We start from the raw sequence: 23,441 nt of genomic DNA on the forward strand, positions 1-23,441 counted from the left end.
TTAGAATTCTGGAATCTAACAGAGTTCGAGCGCCCTGGCTTCTTTGCAGCTTCAAGGCTGGAGTATTAACTCTGGATTCTTACAGAAGTAAGATTCTGTAAAGGATTCTTACAGAAGTCACCAGATCATTGAATCATTTACCCAAAATTTGAGTCCATTTCCTTCTGAGTTGTCCAGCGTTCTCTGGAACAACTCCATTATCAATCAATCACTGCTTTAAGGTGTAAAGTGTAGAACAAGAATGCAAAACAGGGAAACGGACTTTGGCCCAGTGGTTAGGGCGTCCGTCTACCACATGGGAGGTCCACGGTTCAAACCCCGGTCCTCCTTGAGCCGTGTGGAGCTGGCCCATGCGCAGTGCTGATGCGCGCAAGGAGTGCCGTGCCACGCAAGGGTGTCCCCCGCGTGGGGGAGCCCCACGCGCAAGGAGTGCGCCCGTGAGGAGAGCCGCCCAGCGTGAAAAGAAAGAGCAGCCTGCCCAGGAATGGCGCCGCCCACACTTCCCGTGCCGCTGACGACAACAGAAGCGACAAAGAAACAAGACGCAGCAAATAGACACCAAGAACAGACAACCAGGGGAGGGGGGGAAATTAAATAAATAAATAAATCTTAAAAAAAAAAAAAAAAAAAGAATGCAAAACAGGGCTTCTTGGTAGCACCCGAACGAACTGGGGACCTCTTTGAAAAAACAAATACCCAGCCGTCCTTCCTAGGATACCCAGATTGAAAAGCTAGCGCTGGCATCCCTTGCCAAAGAAACTTTCTAAAACTGTTCTTCAGGCCTTCCTCTTCTGATTGGTGCTGGGAAGGAACCAAGTTTAAGTCTATGCCAGACAACAAGAATGAGCAGCATGAAGAAAGTTCACGAAAATAGAGTTATTTAGATCATGACGTGTGGGTCAAGCAGGCGCTCTGCTCACTGATGGCTTTTGTGACGGCCTTCGAAGGTCTGAGAAAGACGTGAGTTGACAATCACCAGCGTAAACTAGTTCTCAAGTGTGTTTGTAGGGAAAGAGGTTTGCAATAGTTTGTCATGGTGAAAGGGCAACACAAAAACAAAAATGAAGACACCTACTGTGCTAAGAAGAGAGAAATTAATTTTTTCTGTCCCATGCACTTTGAGGAATAATCAGCTAAAACCCCACAATATGTCAGTTGCAAGATTCAGACCTAGAAAAGTTTCCACTTATGAAATTAAAATTTGATCTAAATTTTGAAAAGAGAATGGATAAAGGAACCAAAAGATACAGTATGAGGAGTAGGGGAGGAGAGCCAAGACATAGAGGAAGAAATTAAGAAGCCGGTTGGGATGTCGAGGCAGAGGTTCTCATGAGGAGCTGAAAAGGTAAATTGGGGTTAAATCTTGAAGGGCTTTGAATGTCAGGCTGCTTCTCTAGGCAATAGGCAACCACAGAAGGGTTTTGAGTAAACACAGTGAAGGAAGATTTGAAGATGATTTCCCCCAAAGTGAAGTCTTTATGAACTCCAGTCTTAGAATACTCACCCTGAAAGGTGGATTATCTTGCCAAACATGTTTGGGAGACACTGTGTAACCTATCTCCGTCTTGGAAGGCCCTAAAGTACAGTAAATAAGCAAAGGCACTAACATGTCCTGTAGACAAAATGCCACTTCATTTTTGTTTAGCCCAGAATTTCCCAAACTCATATATAGATTTGAGATAAAACTTACTACTTTTGCAGACATTCCAGCAGGGAACCTAGCTAGAAGATTGCTATTTTAGAAGATTAATAGGCTACAGAGATTTTGAGATCTTGACGTTTTCCTCCAGAGCGATCCTCTTGCTTTGTCACAGGCTTCAGTTCTTTGACATGAGTTGACAATCACCTGGCACACAGGCCCCAAGAGAGGGAGCGGGGATCCAGAAGGCTGTGGAGATGGCTTCCCCCCTCCTGGATGGCTCTCGCCAGCCTTGCTTCCCTCCCCATCCCAACCACGTTGGACAAATAAATACACTGTGGCTCCAACGTTTATGTGTCCTGGTGACATAAGAAATTCATCGAGGCAATAGAAAATAAACCCTTTTTATGGATCACAGTAAAAAACTCAAAGGATTAAAAGTACCTGTTTATGACTCCATAAAAGAAAGTTATCTAATTTGTGTACTTTTTCTCCTCCACTTTTGCATAATTTCTTGAAAAATACTGGGACTAGCAAAGAGCCAACTATCAAATGGCTCTAATCACAGTGAAAATGAATACCCCACATTTGTCAGCACATTTCTCTTACAGAGCACCCTCTCTTGTCATAGTCTCAAAGCCCCCCTATAAGATAAGGCAGGGAAGACGTTACAGTCCCTTGTGGAAACTGAGGCCCAAAGATGCTTTGATATTTTCATAAACTCAGTCACTGGAGATTGGGGACTGGAAATCAGTACCCCTGACTCCACACAAAGCACTCTTAAAAAATGAGGATCAGGGAAGCAGATGTGGCTTACCCAATTGGGCTCCCATGTACCATATGGGAGGTCCAGGGTTTGATGCCCGGGGCTTCCTGGTGAAGGCAAGCTGGCCCACATGGAGTGCTGGCCTGCGCAGAGTGCTGCCCTGTGCAGGAGTGCTGACCCACACAGAGAGTTGGTGCAGCAAGATGACGCAACAAAAAGAGACACAGAGGAGAGGCAATAAGAGACACAGCAGACCGAGGTGCTGAGGTGGTGCAAGAGAATGATCGCCTCTCTCCCACTCCGGAAGGATCGTTTCCCGGAACCACCTAATGAGAATGCAGACAGACACAGAAGAACACACAGCAAGTGGACACAGAGAGCAGACAATGGGGGGGAGGGTAGGAATAAAATAAATCTTAAAAAATAAAAAAAAAGACATGAGAATCAGAGACAGAGGCTGTTTGGAATCAAGTGCTTAAGATATTTGACTTACATACCCACTTTGTGTTGCATACATTGTGCAAATGGTCTCTACTCCCACACATGTAGGTCCACTTACACCAATTTTATCAGCAAGATACAGAGGCTCAGAGAGGTTAAGTGTTCTTACCCAAAGTCACACAGCTTAGAAATGACAGAGTTGGAACTCAAGCCCAGGCCTGTCTGACTCGATGTGTCACTATTTAAGGAATCCTATTAGTCCATTAATCCCAACTTTCAATTAATAATAATCTGCTTCATTTAATTAGCTAATTAACTTTATCATACACATCACTGTCACTTTCCATACAACCTCAGAAGAAAGTCATGAGGACTCCAGGGCCAGCATCTAATCACACTCTACGGAACAGGAGGCAGATACCATAGGTGCCTTGCCCAGGCAAGGAAGGAAGAGTCAGGATTCGAACCCAGGAAGGAGACCCGGGAATCGGCCTTCGTTGCCCCTCTCCTCCACTGCTCCATGTGTCGTTGACTCAGGCAGGACCTCTCTGTGTCCCCCTCCTCTTTCCCACCTGCCAGGATGACAGTCTACAGCGGGCGGACCAACACGTCAGCTCTTCTCTACGACTCCCTTCACACCGAGAGCGTCCCCTTCGAGGGCTTGCTGAGCGACAGCAACTCCATCCGCATCGAGTTCACGTCAGAACAGGCCCGGGCAGCCTCCAGCTTCAACATCCGATTCGAGGGTGAGGGGCCCCGGGGAATCCCCCTCTCTCCTGGGGTGGTTGTGAGGGATCAGGGGAAGCGTGGAGGGGCCAGGCCTGGAATGATGGCAGGGAGACCCAGTGGCCAAAGTAATCCTTCATCTACCTAAAGCAGATGTTGATTGAGCATCTACTATGTGCCAAGTGCCCTGATGCCTTGTCCACCCTATAAGGCAAGAACTATTATTGTCACCACTTTTAAACAAAGGCACCGAGGCTTAGAGAACTTGGATCACTTGCCCAAGGCCCCCAGCTCCTAAGAATGGAGCTAAGATTCCAGCCCCAGCGTCCGGGCCTCTGAGCTCTGCTCTGCTGCTCCTGATGTGGCCTCTTAGAGTCCAGCCACCTCTTCTTCCCAAAAGAGTTGTCAAGGGTCTCTCCTGCTCAGCTCCTTGACCCTGGGTATCTCATGTACCTTGGGAGAACTTCCCATTCTGGCTTCCCACAAAAAGTTGGCCTTTCTCCTAGACAAAGTTGCAGTATCAGAAAATTGGGCATCAAGAAATCAGGTTCTGGAAAGCAGATTTGGCTCAATGGCTAGAACGTCTGCCTACCACATGGGAGGTCCAGGGTTCAAACCCAGGGCCTCCTGACCCATGTGGTGAGCTGGCCCACATGCAGTGCTAATACGCACAAGGAGTGTCATGCCATGTAGGGGTGTCCCCCATGTAGGGGAGCCCCATGTGCAAGGAGTCCACCCCATAAGGAGAGCCAACCAATGCAAAAAAAAAGTGCAGCCTGCCCAGCAGTGGCACCGCACACACAGAGAGCTGACACAGCAAGATGACACAACAAAAAGAGACACAGATTCTGGGTGCCGCTAACAAGAATACAAGCGGACACAGAAGAACACACAGCAAATGGACACAGAGAGCAGACAGTTGGTGGGGGGCACGGGAGAGGGCGGGGAGGAGAGAGAAAAAAAAAAAAGAAATCAGGTTCCGGCACATGGGAAGGATGCATTTTGATACGGAGAGGAATTGAAGCACTACAGCTCTGCAGGGTTGAGAGGGCAGAGGTTCTTGTTCCCATTTTAGAGATGAGAAAAATGAGGCCCCAAGAAGCCCTGGGAACGGCCCGAGGGCCCGGGCGTGCAGCTGGCCCTGGCGAGCAGGTCTGGGCCTCTGCTCCTCGGGGCGAGCCTTGGCTTCCTCCATGCTGGGTGCTGGGTGCTGGGTGGGAGGTCCCCCGACTCACTCCGGCGCTGCCTCTCTGTCCCGCCCCGCCCGCCCAGCCTTCGAGAAGGGCCACTGCTACGAGCCCTACCTGCAGAACGGGAACTTCACCACGTCCGACCCCACCTACAGCATCGGGACCACCGTGGAGTTCAGCTGCGACCCCGGCCACTCCCTGGACCAGGGCCCGGCCGTCATCGAGTGCATCAACGTCCGGGACCCCTACTGGAACGACACGGAGCCCCTGTGCCGAGGTGAGCGCCCCCCCATCCCAGGCGCCCAGGGACCTCCGCCCCTCCCCACGAGAAGACCCCGTCTCCAGCTTGGAGGCACGCCCCCCGTTTACATAACTGATTTGAGCATTAGAACCCTTTCTGGGGCTCACTGTCCTTCAGATCTGGGGGACCGCTGGCCCCGGCGCAAACTGCAAAATGGATAAGTATTTAAAAGTTCCCCTTTCCCCATGCACAGCCTTCATGGTGCACAACTTGGTGAGCAGGTCAGTGCACGGACTTCAGCCCCTGCTTGCCACCTCTGCTATGTACCCTTGTGCAGTGCACAACCTGCCCAACAATCCATGGCGGCCCAGGGTTTAATGAATAATGATGATGATACTGATAATAAGAGTTGTCAGTAGGTATGCAGGAACTATGTTACGAGTGCTCTGCCAAGGGCTGAATGCCCTTTATCTAATTGGATCCTCACTACAACCCTATAAGGTACATATTATTATTGGTGTCATTTGCAAATGAGGAAACTGAGGCCACAAAATGATGTGCCTAAGAACACAGTGAGGGTGATTGGCAGAGGCAGGATTGGAGCCCAAGCATCCTTTTTCCCCGAGTCCTGTGCCAGAACTCCCTCGGGGCAGTGTCAGCTGTGCAGGACCCTCATCTGCACAGGCTCCCTGTACCCCACCTTCTCTGTTTCCCCACGTTCAAGGCCACTGAGCATCCCCGAGCCTGGGTCTCCGCATGGCATGTGGAGTGGGGAAGGACGGGGCTCACGCTTCTGGCGGCCGCTGCCTGGATGCTGGTTGGCATGAACTCAGCCCGGTCGTGGTGAGGGATCGAGCCCCGTGTTAAACGTGCCGGCTTAACCGAGCAGAATTTATTAGTGCTTTGGCTTCTGCCACATTGAGGACTTGCCAAATCAATAAACGCAGAGTGGAATTTAAAGGGCCAGGTGCCAGCCACGGCCACATCCCTGCGTCCGGCTCAAGGCTGGGACTTGAGTAGTTACCATGCACCGGGCACCGTGCTGCAAGTTCTACATCCACGAACTCAAGTAAGCCTTGGAGGACGGTATTGGTATGACCCCCTGCTTACAGAGGAAGGAAACTGAGGCACCGAGAGGCTGCCTGCCTTATCCATAGGTAAAGGCTGTCGGTGGCAGAGGCAGGATTTGAACCAGGGTGCCTCTGACCTGAGCCTGCCATCTATTAGCTTCTTCTCGCCCTGCACAAGGAGCACAGCCACTGAGGAGCCATTTGGAGCCTTGAGCTCTGTCCTTGGTGCTGAAAGAACTATGGCGCCCTTTAGCCAAAGCTCAGGCTACCCTCCGCTGAGGAAGGAGGCATGTGGCCAGCCTGGTGTAACCAGTGGTCACACAGGTTTGTCAGCCTGGGGCGAAGGCACCTGTCCTCGCAGACGATGAGCCACAGCTGTCTGACTGCACAACCCACGCGCTGAACAGCTACGCCAGTTCTGCTTCCTTGTGAGTGAAGTGTCTGTGTCTCTTGCAGCCATGTGTGGTGGGGAGCTCTCTGCTGTGGCCGGGGTGGTGCTGTCCCCAAACTGGCCAGAGCCCTACGTTGAAGGTGAAGATTGCATCTGGAAGATCCACGTCGGAGAGGAGAAACGGATCTTCTTAGATATCCAACTGTGAGTGTTTATGATGGGTGGACCCTCCGATCCGGTTAGATTGGGCAAGAAATTGCTGCTTTTTTATTCTTGCAAGCCGTGTTAATTGAGCATCTACTATGTGTCAGGGACTGTGCAAAGAACTGGAGATACGATGGCGAGGGGGGAAAAACATCCACACATGCATGGAGCCACACAGTTCCCACCCTCAAGAAATGCAGCCTCGTGAGGAAGCAGGTTAAATGAGGAAATGCACACATAATTGCAATACTGTAACTTTGATAAATGATGCAGGGAAAGGTACATGGGACTGTACCATGTACTATGAGATTCTATCATGGGAGATAAAGAAGGTGAGAAAAGATTCCCCTGAGGATCTGACACTAAAGCTACGAGCTAAAGGGTGAGTTGGAGGAATGCAGCCAGAAGGAACAGAATATGAAATCTCCCTGGCAAGAGAGAGCATCATTTTCAAAGGCCTGCGAGGCCAGTGTCACCTGTACTCCTGCAGTAGCTAATTTTCCTGTCTCTCAACCAGACCCTGTTTCCAGGGTCTCTTGCGCAGCTTGGCATGTAGTAGGTGCCCAGGAAATGATGGCTGAATGAAGAAATGCTTTAATGACGGGACTCACCTGGCTCGGGGCTGTGATGCCTCTGGGGTAACTACTAGACGCTCCATCCAGAATGTTCCCCCATCTCCCCAGAAGGGAGCAGGGATTACCTAGTCTGTACCCCAGGAAACAGTGATAGCTCAAAAAAATTGTATCTCAGGGCATGCTCCCAAGAACCCCCACGTCTGGATGAGAAACCGAGGCACAGGGAAGCCACCGGCAAGCAAGTGGTGGAGCTGAAATTCGAATCCAGGCTCTCGTGGCTTCTCAGCCGTGCTCTGTGCTCTGCCCTTGGGAAAGGGCAGTGGGAAGGGGACAAAGACGCTGGCGCCTGCAGAGAGCCGAGGAAGAGCATTTCCCTGCACGCCCTGAGACCATGGCTAGCTGGGGTGATGCCGTGTTAAGAGCCTTTCTGGGTGCAGACAGGACCTCTGGGCGTCAGCTGTCCCGTTGAGCATGAGCTGGAAACCCAGTAGGCTGGGAAGTGGGACTTGGGGCTGCCCGGCACTGCAGAGGAAGTTTTCAAGAGAAGAGGGACACTACTTGCAAAATTGTTAGTGACTGTCCTTCGAGGCTCTTTCCTGGGAGGCAGTGGACGCATCCTCAGCGGCCGTCCCAGGACATCCTACTCCAGCCGTGCCAGAGATTTAAAGAACTTGAGTAGATGGTCTTTGGGACCTTGGGGCCGGGCCAACCCGGGTCGGAATCCCTGCCCTACCCCCTCAGCTCTATCACGCTGCCTCTCTGCGCCTCGTTGTTTCTCATCCGTACGTAATAAAGGGTCTTGGAACGTCAGGTGTGGCCGCCCCTGGTGAGGCAGATGCGAAGCACCTGTTGCCCACTGCCTCGCTCAGGCACGCCTCGATTAGCGCTCGCCCCTTCCTTTCCTGGAACAGAGTGCTCGTTCATTCCTTCAATGCATTTTTGAGTGCCTACTGTGAGCCAAGCACAGTTTGAAGCACTAGAAATACTCCTGATTTCCCTTCAGCAGTCAAGTCTGTATTGGAAAACACTCGACTGGGTCATCTCTCTTAACTCTGATTTTTTTAAAATGGCCGTGCACCTGCTATGCGCCGGCTCTGAGCTAGGTACCAGAGCTCAGTTGAACGAAAAGCAGAATAGTTTCTGTCCTTGCCGTCTAGTGGGTGAGGCAGAAAGGAAATGGTACAGGCTCTGCCAGGGGCGATGATGGGGAAGGACAGGCCGCTGAGGGAGCATTGAGGAAGAGATGACAGCCTTAGAGAAATCAGGGAGGGCTTCCAGGAGGAAGCGACTCCTAAGCTAATAGTAACTTATAGGAAGTTTAATGTGGCTGGGGCATGGTGGTTGGGTGGAAGCGACAGAAGGAAAGGGTCACAAGGAGCTTCTGGGGTCTCCTTAGCTGAGGATTGTCATAGAAAACTCCATTCTCAAGCGGCTTCCTCTAGGAAGCCTTCTGGGTCTCCCCATTGCCCTTGGAATAAATATAAATATATGGTCCCGGCTCCTGAGCCTCCCCCACCCCCAAGAAGTGCCTGGGAACACCACCTCTGTCCTCCTCCAGATGAAGTCAGCTCCTCAGTCTGGCCACACTGGAGAGGCTCCATCCCACCCAGCCCCACGCCCCAAAGAGTCGCCCGCGATGCCCTCTCCTCTGTGGGCGCCTCGCCCACGTCTCCCTTGGTGTCCAAGGCCTGAATGAGGAAACAGGGAAACGGGAACCCTGCTTTCACCCCCTCGAGACATCCAATAGTCAGTCAACCTTCCGCTTGTCTCCGGGTCGGGTTTTATTTCTGTCGTGGAGCGCACGACAGGCAGGCAATCTGGGAACCTCCTGCAGTGAACACTGAAATCCTTCCCCAAGGCCAGGCCCTGGCAGAGCGTCGGGAGGAGAACTTGGAGGGAGGCAGACTGCCCGGCTCCTGCCCTCCTCGGCAACAGCGGAGGCCAGCGCCGTCTGGGGGCAGGACCCGGCTCCCGTCCTCCATGCCCTGCCACGGATCGCTGTGCAGCCCTGAGCCCGCCGCCTAGCCCCTCTGGCCTTCACACTCGTCCTCTGCAAAAGGACGAGTTGCCTTGAACCTGGGCAGGTGCAAGTCAGCGTGAACGGGGCTGCAGCGAGCTGAGAGGGAGGGGAGGGGCCTGCGGGAAGCCGCAAAGTACGCGCCCCACCTAAAACCATTTAAACAGGAAAAAAATTAATCCTCACCCCCACACACACCAAAAAGTAAAATAAAACCGTGTCTGGGGTCTGGATTCAGACTGAGGGCCGCCAGTTTGCAAGCCCTGGTGTGCATCCTGTTTAAGGGCCTTTCTCATTTTAAAAAAGAAAGATTTGCATTCCAGAGCACTTAGGATTTGCCCGGTTCTTTCCATTCATTCATTCATGCGCTCTTCAGCGTAATCCACAAATATGTACAACTGCTGTATTCAGCTTATAGCCACCTGCTCTCTCCCCTCTTGGCTTATGTCTAAGACACAATCTCAGAGAACACTTGCTCGAAATTAAGCTCTTGATTTTCCCTCTCTTGGTCGGTTCCACCCCGGCCTCTCAGCCTCACTGAGGAGACACCCGTTATCCCAGCTGCTCAGGCAAAACCCCCGGGGAGTCCTTCTGGGCCGGGGGTGTGCTGTAAATGTTCAACCACTGGCTCTCTCGGGAGGAGATGGGGTAGGGGGACACGCCTTGATCTGCAGCATTTGCCAGTTTCCGCGGTGCAGATGCTTTCACCATGGCCACTTCCAGGCTACCAGCGCGATCGCAGCGGGGTCGCGGAGCTCCCGGAGCTTTAACCATCCGCTCTCGCCAGCCCCTGTGAGCCAACTCCAGCGCGCAGACTCTGAACTGGACCCTTCTCTTTCTCTTGAACCCTGTGTCCAAACCTTCAGAAAATCCTGTCGATTCTAAAAGTTAATGGCCTTTTGGGAACGGAAAAGAAAACTACCTCTCCATCTCAAAGTGTAAAAATTAAGTTCAAGAAAATCTTTAAGAAACAAAGGCCGATTACAACTCAGCCTCGAGACAGAGGTCAAAATTGAAGGAGTGACTGATGCACAAAGTATGGATGAAAGTACCTCAAGGCTCGGGTTTGAAACAGAAAGCTCCCGAGTCCGGCCGGCCATCAATAAACCATTTTTTCCTTCTCAAAATCAAAAAAAAAAGAAAGTACCTCAAGGCAAAATTCTCTCTAGGGCATGGTTTCTAATAATTGTTTTATCTAAATAAAATGTCTCAGGATAAAGAACTAAAAAAATAAAATAAAGTGATTCCCTACTGCTATTATTATTTCCAAAAAAAAAACCCCAAACATACTCAGAATCCAAGCATCCTGAACCCCTCTACCGTCACTACATCGCCCAAGCCACGGGATTCCCCCAAAGCCCCCTCCCCAGCTCCCTGCTCACGCCTTCGCCCCCTTGGGCTATTTTGTAACCCAGCACCCTGATTCATCTCATGAACACCTAAGTCAGTTCTTTCCCTTATATGTTGTAGAATTTCCAGGGAGGACACTGATCCTCTTTCTTTAATAAAAACATGCTCAACTTACCACAATCTTTCTAAAAGATGATGCGATTCTGTATTTATTGTGTTGTGCCTAGTCCTAAGCGGTGCCAGTGGATGAGTTTCATTATGTATTTTTCCAGTGTTAAAGCTCACACTTTGCAACCTTTGGAAATTTCCTTCCATCCTGAAGAATGAATAGAAGAGGCTCTATATATTGCTTCCTTAGCCTTGAAATTTCACTGTCTTTATGTTCAAGTTGTACATAGTTATTAAAATCTGTGAAAGAATAAAAAGCAGATTTAATTTTTTAAAGGTCAGATTGCATCCTCCTCTACTACGAATTCTACAATAGCTCCGCATTGTATTCAGCATAAAAACCAAAGTCCTTTCAAAAGCCCCCAGCGCTCCTGTGATCTGGCCTCCACTCCGTCCCCTCCGTCATTCTTCCCGCTCCCCCCAGAGCTCTCTCCACGTGGCACACAGGTCTGCTTGCTGTCCCATGCACACACCTCAGGGCCTTTGCACTGGCTGTCTGTCCTCTCCCTTGAATGCTCTGCTCCAAATCCTGCAAAGCTCACCACGCCCTTGCTTCCTTTGGGTCTCAGCTCACATACCACGCCTCCTCCGACCCCCTGATATAAAGGAGCTTGCATGATAAGCACATGCAGTGGGTTCCATCCTTACCTGCATTTTCAGATGGGTACACTGGGGCTGTGAGAGGTGAAAGAGGGGCTATGATCACACGGCTAGGAAGCGACAGAGCTGGGACTTGAGCCCTGCTTGCCTTGTCTCCAGGGTCTGGGAGCCTCCCAAAGCATTTGGAAGTGTATCTGGACCTCGGTGATGCAGGGCAGGATGGCCGCTTTAGAGAGCACGGGCTTGCCCACACTGGGCAGAAAGAAAAGGGTGTTAAGCTTTTTTTTTTTTTTAAGCTTATTTATTTATTCCTCCCCCCTCCCTCCCTTGTCTGCTCTCTGTGTCCATTCTCTGTGTGTTCTTCTTTGTCTGCTTGTATTCTTATCATGCGGCTCCGGGAACCGATCCTGGGACCTTACGGAGTGGGAGAGAGGCGATCATTCTCTTGTGCCACCTCAGCTCCCTGGTCTACTGCATCCCCCACCGTCTCTCCTCAGTGTCTCTTTTTGTTGCGTCTCTTGCTGCGTCAACTCTCCGCGTAGGCCAGCTCTCCACACGGGCCAGCTCGCCTTCACCGCGAGGCACCAGGCATCGAACCCTGCACCTCCTGTATGGTAGGCGGGAGCCCAATTGCTTGAGCCACATCCACTTCCCAGGGTGTTAAGCCTTTAGAGGGAGTAAAGGTTTGCAGAAGGGAGCTGAGTCTTCGGCCACCAGCCTCAGGTTCTCTCCGGCAAACTCGGGCTCACGCGTGGCAGAATGGCGTGTGGGTCTGGCACCTCCTCCCTCCCCCCAAAGAGCGTGAAAATAGCATCTCACCAGCCAGGGTTACGCGAGGCCCGAGAGCTGCTGGGTTTAATTTATCTTGCTTGGTTTCCGCTGACAGTTTTAGTAAACCAATTTGGGTTTGATAGTAAAAATAATTCCATCCTCGGGGCCCCTCAGCATTGCCTAAGTGTTTGCAATTGTTATTTATCACATCGGCAAGGGGGAAGGAATTTGCACTGCGGAGTAGGTGGCCCCTACTAGGCGCTGGGCAAGTGTTCGCTGAGTCGGGAGGACGCGAGAGAAGCTCCGTGTGCCCGTCGAGTGGGAACGTTTCCCCACACCTCGCCCACTGGGCAGCTGTGTTGGATGATGTGGGCATCCGAATAACAGTTGCAATTAGTCACCATTTATTAGGGACCTACTATGTGCCGGGCCCTGCGCTGTGGAGTTTACATCCAAAGCAATAATGAATGTCAACCTTATTATGTAGAGATAATAATTACATCAATTAGAGCTAATGTGAGTCGAGATAATTACAGAGGGGTAATTACCCAAACTAGGATAATATATGCAGAGCGCATCATGTGGTATCTGCCGCCACGTGGTTGGCACTTCGTGAATGGAGATTGTGATGATCAGGAATCCTTGTGTGAGGCAGGTATTATCATCATCACCACTTTGTGAATTTGGAAGTGAATGCACAGAGAGGTTAAGCAGCTGCCTCGGGTCACACGGCTAGCAAAGGGCAGGCAAAGCCTGGGTGCGAGTGTACCCCCATAGACTCCGCTTTCATTGGCTTGAACAGCCTTTCAGGGGGGTGGCTCTGTGGCTCAGCAGTGAGGCAAGGAGGTCCCTGGGCATCCAGAAACTCAGAGTCCAGGGAGCGAAGTAGAGCTCGAGACAGCCAGCCTCGTGAGATGTTGGCACAGTGCTGTGGCTCGGGGGGTGGGGGGCAGAAGCCGCTGGCTTTATCGCTGGCAGTTGTGGAAACGTCCCAAGCAGAAGCTTGAGGATAAGCAGCCGCTGGCCTGCCTGGACCGGGAAGGGCATTCCAGGAAAGGACTCGAGCAACGAGAACGGGGGCGGCGAGGCACGGACGGTGTCCAGGGCTGGGCGTTACGTACGACTCCTGTCTTGCGTTCTTGATGCTGGGAGGCGCGGGTCGGGTCCTGGTCTAGAAATCGTAGGAGCGCCTGGCTCAGCCTTCACTGCCGAGTGACTGTCCCGTTACGTGCCTTCCAGTTCCACCCAGAACCCGCCTTGCCCAGGTGAAGCTCACGTGAATATGATCCTTCTGAATGCTAAACCGGATTTCCTCAGTTCTTCTTTCCTCCCTCTCGGTGGGCGAGTGTGTGCACACGAGTTTCTCAAAATAAAGGAAAGGAGAACAAGGTAACTCAGGACTTACTGGTAAAGACATCACAGAACAAAACTCTGGGAAGGGCACAGAGAGGGGAAGTAACCTGCCCAGCATCACACAGCAAGTAATTAGGACCAGAAATACAGCCTGGGTGTGTGTTTGCAGGAGCACGCACAGGGGTCACAACCTTGACGTGATAGAGGAAACCGCAAAAGCGTCTAGATCAAAAAGAGCTGCCTTTAAGGCCTGACCCTGCAGCTCACTAGCTCTGTCTCACCATGGGGTATTTTGGCCACCTCATTCCCAGTGCTGGTACACAGTAAGTGCTCAATAAAACACCTGTTGAATACAGAAGAGAGATATGATGAAAGTATAAATGAATGAAATAACCTAGAAAGTTCCTAGTAAGGTTTCTGGCCTGAAACAGGCAAATGATAACCTTAGCTAATATTATTTTCACCCCATATGTAGGATATTGTGCTAAATACTTGGCATGCATTATCTCATTGGTGATGTTTTTCATCATAAAAGTCCGTGTCTGACGTTCACTGAGTGCTTGCTATGTGCCAGGCCCTGGGCACTTGACCTGTATTAACTAGTGTAACTGTCACCAAAAATCACATGTGATATCCCTATGACTACCCCTTTTAGCAGAAGAAGAAACTGAGGCCAAGAAAGACCAAGTCACTTGCCCAACGACAGACATACAGCAAAGAAGTGGCAAAGTCAGGATTTGAACCCAGTTCTCAGGGAGCAAAGCTTGCATTATAATCACAAAGAAAATGACAGAAGACAACCTATGAAGTAGAAATTCCTAGCCCTGTCTTACAGAAGAAGAAACTGAGGCTCAGAGAGGTCTCCCTCACCCTCTCTCCTGGGCACTTACTGCCTATGTTCATGTATCTCTGGAAGAAAAAAGCTTCAGCCAAGCTCCAGGTTGACTTCCTTGGCTCCACAGCTGAACCCATCCCCAATCTCTCTCCCTGTTTATGGGCCCCAACATAGTGCTCGAACCAGGAAATAAAAGGACCTAATAACAAAACCCAGTAACTACATGATTGATCTCTGCAGAAGATTTCTCTTTAGCTGCTGCCAACCTGTTCTGTGCTGAGTTAATTCCAGGCTCTAAAAATTAAGTGCCTTGTCCAGAGGTACTTCAGTCCTTCAAGGAGAGATATAGCTGCTTGCAGCTGTGTGAGTTCAGCCTGAAATTCTGCCAGGGGAGAAGAGAGAGTCAACTGTTTAGGGCAGCATCAGTCCCAGGAGAATGGATTTCCAGATACCAGCAGAAATCATGGGTGAAATGGGCACCATAAAAATAAAGTTGGCTGCACCCAGACTTCTAGCCCATTAGTGGGAGACAGATCTGTCTGAAGTCAAAAATTCTAAGGGATCATAGAAGGAACAGCAAACTTCATGGAGCCCAAATTCTATCATGTTACAGAGGGGGAAACTGAGGCGTATGGATAGGAAGAGACTGCCATAAGACCACTTTATCAGTCAGCTATTGCTGCATAACGAATTAACCCCCAGCCCAGTGCCACCGAGCAGCAAACACGTATCAGCAAAACAGTTCTGGTCTCGCCTGGGTTCGCTCGTGTGTCTGTTGGCAGTTAGAGGTTGAGTAGGTGGCTCTGCTGGTCTTGGCTGGCCTCTCTCACAGGACGGCTTGTCTCTGCTCCGTGTTCCTCTCAGCCTCCAACAGCTAGCTCAGGCTTCTTCTCATGGCAGCTGCTCAGGGTTCCAGGAGAGAGCAGAAGCATGCAAGGCACCTTGAGCCTAGTTTTGCAAAGAGCATGAAGCGCATCTGCCAAGTTCTATGGCAAGTCACAAAGCAAGTCACAGGCCCAGCCTAGATTCAAGGCGTGGGGAAGCAGATGCCACTCTTGATAAGACAATTTTGAAAGCCTCATTGCAAAGGGTGTGGATAGAGAGGCCTGGACACTTAGGGCCATGTGTGAACTCAAACTATCATGGTCAAAGAGGAGTAGGGATTAGAACTCAGCTCTGCAGGTTTCCATCCAATCTCCCATGACATCATTCTGTGCAGTGATTTGCCTAAGGTCTTAAATTGGTGAGGGAAGGAGACAGGATTTGCTCCTAGAGCTTTCTGAGGGTGTGGTGCTTGGCATATAGAAAGCTCAGAAAATGTTCATTTCTCTACATGATGCTTTCAACGAGTGGGAGACACTCTGGGAAGATCCAGAGTTTTCTCAGGAAGAGGAAATGGCCTTTGTGTGTGGTAGGAAGTCTTGGGTTCCAATCTAAACCCTTCCACTTTTCAGCTGCACAATCTTGGATAAGTCACCAGATTTCTCTACGCCTGTGTCCTGTCCTTAAAATGAGGACAATAGCGGTACTCACCTCTGAGAGGTCCCGAGAGGATGAAATGGCACTTGGCGCAGAAGCACTTGGCATTCGGTCATTTCACTGGCGGCTAGGGTGGCAACGGTGCGTAATCCCTTCCGTGGCCGATGCCCAGACTGAGGGCCACTAAACAACCCCTTGCCAGAGGAGGACTGCCCCTGAGCTGTCTTTTGAGTTTTGGGCATGACCACCAGTCACGAGGAAGCGTCATGCACAGGTATCCCACCTGGCCGGTCACCTCCGCCTGCCCAGCTCGCATGGGATTGCCATGGCAACTTGCGTACAAGCCTGGGATAGGTCCTGCCCCAACCTGCCGGGTTCTTCCGGCCTTGGTGAGTGGAGGAGCAGCCGTGGGTGGGACCTGCTCCCCTGGCTCGAGCTGAGAGGCCGCTTTGCTGGCGCATACCTGCAAGCTCCAGGCGTTCCAAAGCAATCAGACCCGACACCTCAGGGAGCCACGGCGGCCTGTTTTAGGAACCCCTGACACGTGCCAGTCTCGTGCGTTCACTGCTCGACAAGTCTTTCTTACGGGCCCACCGGGTGGCTCTTCCTGCACTAGATGACCAGCGCTCTAGAAATAACTTCCTGTCTTCCGAGCACTCTGCGTCCTGAACACGGCCCACTGGGCGTGTCCTAGTATTTCCCCCACTTTGCAGAGGAGGAAGCCAGCACCCAGAGGGTGAGTCACATGGCTTGCCAGGCGGACTGAGGGTGCCAGAGGGGTGAGTCACATGGCTCGCCAGGCGGACCGAGGGTGCCAGGCCCCCCATCGCCTCTCCTCCCTGCCGCACCAAGCAAAACCGAATTTATCCCGAGAGCAGTCGGCGTCCCCGAGAGCGGCCCACAGGCGAGCGGCGTGGGCAGGTCTGCGGTGTAGACGGTGCCCTCTGGCAAGAAGGAAAAGGACGGCAGCAGTGGGCAGGAGAGGGCCGGGCCTGGGGAGGCCTCGAGGCCTTAAAGGGTCCCGTCTTTCCCGGAGGAGCGTTCCCACCCGGCCCGCTTGGGGCGGACCCCTGGGTGGGGTTTGCTGGGACAGGCCTTGCCAGGGGACGCGATCGATCGAGAACACCGCGGCGCTGGGGGCTTGAAAGGGCAGGAAATGCGCATCCTCGCAGCTGTCAGCTCCCGCCGGGAAAAGGTCTAGAGCAGGGGTCCTTCGTCTTTTCTGTTCCACGGACCCCTGTGCCAGTCAGGTGACAACCACGGACCCCTTCCTAAGCCCACACTAGGCTGCATGTGATTTAATCTATCACACGCGCACCAACACGTCCCCACAAGAATCCTGTTTTTTGAATTTCGATTCAAGCCCACAGACCCCTGCTCTAGAACCCTCCTCCAGCAAAGCAGACCCCTCGTCCCACCTCCCCCTGTGCACATGCACACGTGTGCACACACTGTATGCACCGCACGTGCGCGAACAACACACGCACACAAATCCAGCCTCACCCTCCGATCATGCCTCTGCCAAGGTCAGCTCTTGCGCCCCGACTTAGAATATAGAAAGGCTGGGGCCCCACCCGCTAATTTTACAAATTACCTAGAAGGAGAAAGTGCTGTGGGCATCGCCACCTGCGAAATTCACGGAAGGGCCACAGGTTTTCTGTGGTCACCCATTGCCTCTGGGGAACCCAGGCTGGACCAACCTCTTCCTGAATCCTTGTACTCCCAAATCCGTCCCTTCCTTGCTGTTAAATGAACGACGGGGTGGGGGAGTGCAGGGCCAGCCTGAAGAGAGGCTGGTCCTGAAGTCTTTGGGCAGTGACTGCTGTTGATTTTTTTTTTTTTTTTACAATTCATGGATTTTGAGATTTTCATCTGGAGAAACTGAGGCTCAAGCTGGGCTGGCAGTTTGTCCCTAATCACAGAGCAGAGGCAAAGGTGGGGCCTCCCACCAAGGTCCCCCGATCACCAGGTTCTGTTGCCACATACCCTGTCTTCAGCAGGAGGCACACCCCCCACGTCCCCCCCATCAGCCCAGTGTACAGTTCATTATAAATAAGGAATTTTTAAAAGATTAAATGTGTTCTTTTAATTGAATTCCTGACAGCAATTATGCTATTTACACCTCTTAACAAAACTCTACGTAGGTCAGTATTATCCCCATTTTACAGGTAGGAAACTGAGGCTCAGAGAGGTTAAGCCACTTTCTCAAGGCTACCCAGCTAGAAACTCACACGTCCAGGATTTGGCCCCAGAGCTTATCCTCTTAACACTGCCTCTGGAGAAGGAGGGAGCGCACCAGCTGGCGAAGGACTCCTGTGGGTGCCGCTGTTGCCCCCTGTCGGTAGGGGGAGCTGTTGGGTTTTTCCCTGTTTCCAGGGCCGGGTGTGAAATAGCTCATCCTTGATCTTGCCCAAGTGTTGTCCCGAGACGCCCAGCTCAGCCCATGAGTGTTCCCAGAGGAGACCCTTTCTGATCTGGTTTCTCTTTGGAGATAAGAGAGGAATTGCTCAAGAGGCGCAGGAAGGCCAAGACAAGAAGAAAGGGGGAGAGGAAGAAGGCAGAGCCCTGAGAGCGCCTTTAAAGTCAGGCCTGGGTCTCCCCCGGATTGAAAACCCGAGGGCAGCTGACGGAGCCCCCGGGGAGTTTTATAAAAGTCCTGGATGCCGGGGCCCAGCTCCCAGACGTTCAGATGCTACGGGTCTCCGCGGCGACTTGGGCATCGGGGGCTCTCAGAATCTCCCCAGGGTTCCTGATGGGCGCCCAGGGCCGAGAACCCTGAGCGGAGATGGCTCAGCGACTGGGGGACGGAAGGAGGAGGGAGAGGACGAAGAGGATACAGGAAAGCCGCCCCTTATTAGGCTCTAGGGCCCTGCTGGGGAGAACAGAGAAAGAATGGCTAGTGGTGCCGTCCCTGGCGCTGACTTGGCTTCTTGTCCTCGCTGCCGTTTTAGGAAATTAAGTTGAAACCGAAACTGGCCAAACGCGCCCCGGAGGAGCGCCCGGCCCGGGCTGGGTGGTGTGGTGGCAGGAACGGGAGGTCTTGGGGTCTGGGTCCTGCTCAGCCCTAAATAGGGTCCCCTGTGACCACATAGGCAAGCCACCCTGGACTCAGTTTCCTCCTCTGTGAAATGGGAATGACGCCGCTCTCTCCAACCGTTTCACTGTGATCGAGGGGATCCAATGAGAGAATGGATGCAAAGGAACTCTGACGAGGTCTTTTTTAACACCTTCAAGAAAAAATACAAAGGTTTTTCTGCACCCACCCCTGCATTGGTGGGTTTTGATTCTTTTTTTTTTCACTCAGTATAATGTCTTCAAGGTTCATCCACATGGTAGCATGCATGTCATTCCTTTTTATGGTTGAATAATATTCCATTGTATGGATGTACCACATTTTGTTCATCCATTCTTCTTTTAATGGCCATTTGCCTCCTTTTTTGGGCAATTGTGAATAATGCTGCTGTGACTATCCATGTGCAAGTATCTGTTTGAGTCCCTGTTCTCAATTCTTTTGAGTATATGCTTAGAAGTAGAATTGCTGGGTCATCTGGTAATTCTGTTTATTTTATTTTTCATAATTATTTTTTTATTTTTAAAGGAACTTAAGATTACATAAATGTTACATAAAAAATATAAGGGATTCTCATATGCCCACCCCCTCCCCCTCCCCCTCCCACATTTTCCCACATTAACAACATCCTTCATTAGCGTGGTTCATTTGTTACAATTGATAAACACACACTGAAGCATTGCTACTAATTATGGATTACAGTTTACATTATAGTTTATACTTTGTCCTGCACAATTTTGTAACTTATGACAAAACACTTTGGCCTGTATCTGTCACTGCAATGTCATGCAAGACAAATCCAATGCCCTGAAAATGCCCCCATACTACACCTGTTCTTCCCTGTCCCATCCCTCAGAACCTCTGGTGGCCGCTGCCTTTACATCAATGATGAGAGTTCTTCCATTGCTAGAATAATAATAAGTCTATAGTAGAATAATAATAAGTCCACTTTAGTCCATTGTTCATTCCCCAATCTTGAGGATCTGGGGATGGCGATGCCCGCTCTGCTTCTAAGTGAGCAGGGGCTGAGATCCCATGGGGCAGATGGATGGAGCTCTCTTGCTTGTAGTTGCAGACACTCTCTGTTCCTTGGGATGGGCGTTGTCCATCCTCACCTCCTTGTTAGTCGTCCTGGGTGAGGCCAATGAGCTGGAGAGCAGGTGTTGCAACTCTGCTGGAGTTCTGCTTAACTTTTTGAGGAACCGTCAAACTCAGGAAAGTCATTTAACCTGACTAAGCATCAGTCTTCTCTTCAGGAAACTGGAGGCAAATTCTCTGTGATTGACCCACTCCAACGACACTTATTTGCCCTGTGCTGAGCCCCGTGCCAGGCTCCAGATGCAGGCTGAAGGGCAGTGCCTTCAGGGAGCCTGAGCCCCGTGCGGGAGCTGACACAGGTGAGGGAGGCCAGCGGTTCCGTGCTCAGGTTCTGCCTTTCACCTGCCAAGGCTCAGCTTCCGGCTCTCCTGCATGACCAGCTCTTGGATCCTGAGCATGTTGTTTCTCTTCTGAACGCCTCAGTTCCCTTATTTGTGAGAAGGGTAAGAAGTGCTTACAGGGTGAGTCTGAGAATAAAATGCAGTGGTGCCGTGAACGTGGAGCAGCTCCTGCGTGCGGGAAGACCTGGGCTATCCTTGGCTAGTTTAGATGGATGTGTGTTCGTTTTCTGGAACTGCTAGAACGAAAGACCACGCACTGGGCGACTTACAACAGCAGAACTTTATTCCGTCCTGGGTGGAGGCTAAAAGTGAGAAGCCGAGGTGGTGGGGGGGGCGGGGTTCCTTCTGGAGGCCGCGAGAGAGGAGCCGAGCGGTGCCCCTTTCCTGGCTTCTCCTGGGTCCTGGCAACCCTCGGCTCCACTCCAGCCTCCGCCTCTATCATCAAGTCACCGTCTTCTCTGCGTGTGACTCTCTGGTCCTCTCTTCTCCTAAGGACACCGTGCAGTGGACTTCGGCCCACCCTAAATCCAGTATGATTTCATCTCAAGACCCTAAACTAATTAACATCTGCAAAGACCCTATTTCTAAGTAAGGTCACATTCTGAGGTTCTGGGTGGCCTTGAATTTGGGGGGAGTGGATACCCCGGTATGAGGTGTCAATGCAGGGTGCTGGTGTGACGAATTAGCAAAATGCTGTCAAGCTGAGCAGCGAGGAGAGGGCACTCCAGGGAGTGAAACCAGCAGGTCAAAGAGAACGAAAGTCCGGGGCTCGGGATTTTGGAGGCAGCAGAGGTGGGCTGGGGCCAGGCTGTGAACCGCCTGGAAGGGCAGCCCGAGAAACTCGGCTTTTTTCTGCGGGCTAATTTTTGCTCTTTTCACAGTCCAGTTCTATCACCAGCTCCTTCTTATTTTCCCCCTAAACTGAATATAAATTGGTTTGCCTTTATCGCTTGACTTACCCTCAGCAAAATTATGTCCATGAAATTAGAAGTTTGATGTGCAAACCCTATATTGCTATATTTTTCTAATTCACATTTAAATAAATGTATAAACGCTAAATATTTTAAAATGCATTTGTCTACCGAAAATCGTCTTGTGAGTTCCACTCCGAACACTGGTTAAAGGAAGTATTCTAAGCAAGGGAGGGACAGGGTCAAATGCTTATTTAGAAAGGAATAAAGAAAAGCAAGGTGGTTTGCTAATCATTTCTTTTTATGCCTTCTGAGAATATTAACTCCGTCTCAGTAATTACAAACCTTCACCCACCACTACCTTTCCCCCCCACACACACACACACATCCAGGCTCTGATTGGTTGGACTAAGAAGGGGGGCGCGAGCCTGCTGCAGGGGTGGGCAGTCGACGATGCTTGTGTGTGCACTGCCCTCCGCTGGCGAGGAGGAGAATTACTTCACTGGGGAAAGGCTTGCTAATGGGTGTCAAATTCAAATCTGAATTCTATTCTCACCTCTTCCCTTCTCTAGACCCTAGTGAAAGCAATAATGACGTTCCCTCAGGCTCTTTTTATCCTTTTTGAATAGGTAATACATTCACATAATTCAAAATTCTAAGGGGCGAAAGGGCATCCTGTGAACATTAAGTTTCTCTCCCTTCCCCAGCAAACAGCCCCCGCCCCACTCCGTTTTCCCCTCTGTAGTTTGTCCTGTCTGTAGCAAGTGCATTGTAACTAGTTTTTTTTAATGTATTCTTCCATGACTCTTTTTAAATACTTCAAAAACCATAAGAGAAATCTCAAATCCACCAAAAGAAAGCCACCCAGGATAAGTAACAAATTTAACGGTGATTTTATTGCATATGCTGTTATGCATGATCAACAACAAAAACGACATCAGTTTCAGCATTACCAGTAAAGATAAAATACTTCAGAGACAACATCTTTTTAAAACTGGGGTTCCAGAGAGAGAAGAAAGAGCACCTCGGTAGGAAATTAAAAATCAGAAGTCACAGGTCTAAGCAAATAGCCTTAACAACAGTAAAAAAGATCTGCCGGATCTGGGAAGCACTAAGATGGGGCTCCCTCATCCTGCAGATTCTCAGTTTTTATCCACGTTTTCCATTGCAGGGCTGAACCTGGGCACACTTCTTAGAGATTTGTATATATGGCTTTCATGGGAGGTTTATAAAATAAGGATTCCAGGCTTTTTTGGTGTCTACGGGATGTAGGTTTGAGTTCTAAGTTGGATTTTTTTTCCTTAGGAGGTACTGGGGATCGACCCTGGGACCTCGTACACGGAAGGCAGGCGCTCAACCACTTGCGCTACGCCCACTCCCTAGGTCAGATTCTTATGTGACGTTGGGCAAGCGGCTTCTCCCGGTTGCGCCTCAGCGTCCTTGGCTGTGCAGTGGAGACAGCAGTAAGCCTTCCTCCGTGGCGTTGTTCGGATGCGTCACACTTAGTAGGCAGTGTTGTTATGCAGAAGCGAAATGAGGGCCTGGGGAGCCCTTTTCTCAGATGTCTGGTGGAACCAAAGTGCCGTCACCGCGCTGCAGCGGGGCGGGGTTGAAAGAGGAAGCCAGAAGTGGCAGCCCACGGCAGGTGCACGCCCGCAGGTGGCTGCTGGGGGGCCCAGGCGGAGGAGAAGCTGCTAGAACCCGGCCGGGCGAGGCCACAGGCTGGCATGCGAGCGGCTTTGCAAGCAGCAGGGGGGCACCCAGCTTGATTCTGGGGACCTGCGTGCTCAAGAAGAATGGAGGGGGCGGGCAGCAGGAGCCCGGAGGCCAGGAGGGCGGAAACCCTTGGGGGACACCTGTGCTGAAGGAGGGAGGAGAGGAGGCCCCCTCCCGCGGCGGGAGAGCTGAGAGCCCTGGCCGGGTTGGGCCCCAGGCAAGGGCCGCAGCCAGGGCCAGGCTCCGTGAAGGCTGCCGCTCATCGTCCCCAGCACTGTGCTGAGAGCCGGCCGGGGCAGAGCCAGGCACGCGCGCTCCCTGTGGGGGACGAGAGGCAGAGGGCGCTCCCAGCCCGGACCCGGGGCGCGACAGGGGCTCGCGGTGAGGGGATCAGGAGAGGCTGAGGCCGCAGGGCGGGCAGGGGTGGCCCAGGGCTAGGCAGGGAGAGCAGGTGGAAACCCTGGGCGGGGGAAGCTCGTCCACTCTGGC

General features: G+C 51.5%; 1 protein-coding gene across 3 annotated transcripts in view; it reads left to right on the top strand.

Moving 5' to 3' along the window:
* SEZ6L (seizure related 6 homolog like) overlaps positions 1-23,441 on the top strand; it is a 204,903-nt gene that overhangs the window by 139,804 nt on the left and 41,658 nt on the right. For all 3 annotated transcript variants that reach the window (XM_058281567.2, XM_023584812.3, XM_058281568.2), the window contains exons 7-9: positions 3,426-3,592; positions 4,845-5,039; positions 6,530-6,668. In XM_058281567.2, coding sequence (XP_058137550.1) covers positions 3,426-3,592; positions 4,845-5,039; positions 6,530-6,668 — 501 coding nt within the window. The remainder of the gene's footprint in view (positions 1-3,425; positions 3,593-4,844; positions 5,040-6,529; positions 6,669-23,441) is intronic.

Source organism: Dasypus novemcinctus, chromosome 19, assembly GCF_030445035.2.
Source record: "Dasypus novemcinctus isolate mDasNov1 chromosome 19, mDasNov1.1.hap2, whole genome shotgun sequence".
Taxonomy (NCBI): Eukaryota; Metazoa; Chordata; class Mammalia; order Cingulata; family Dasypodidae; genus Dasypus; species Dasypus novemcinctus.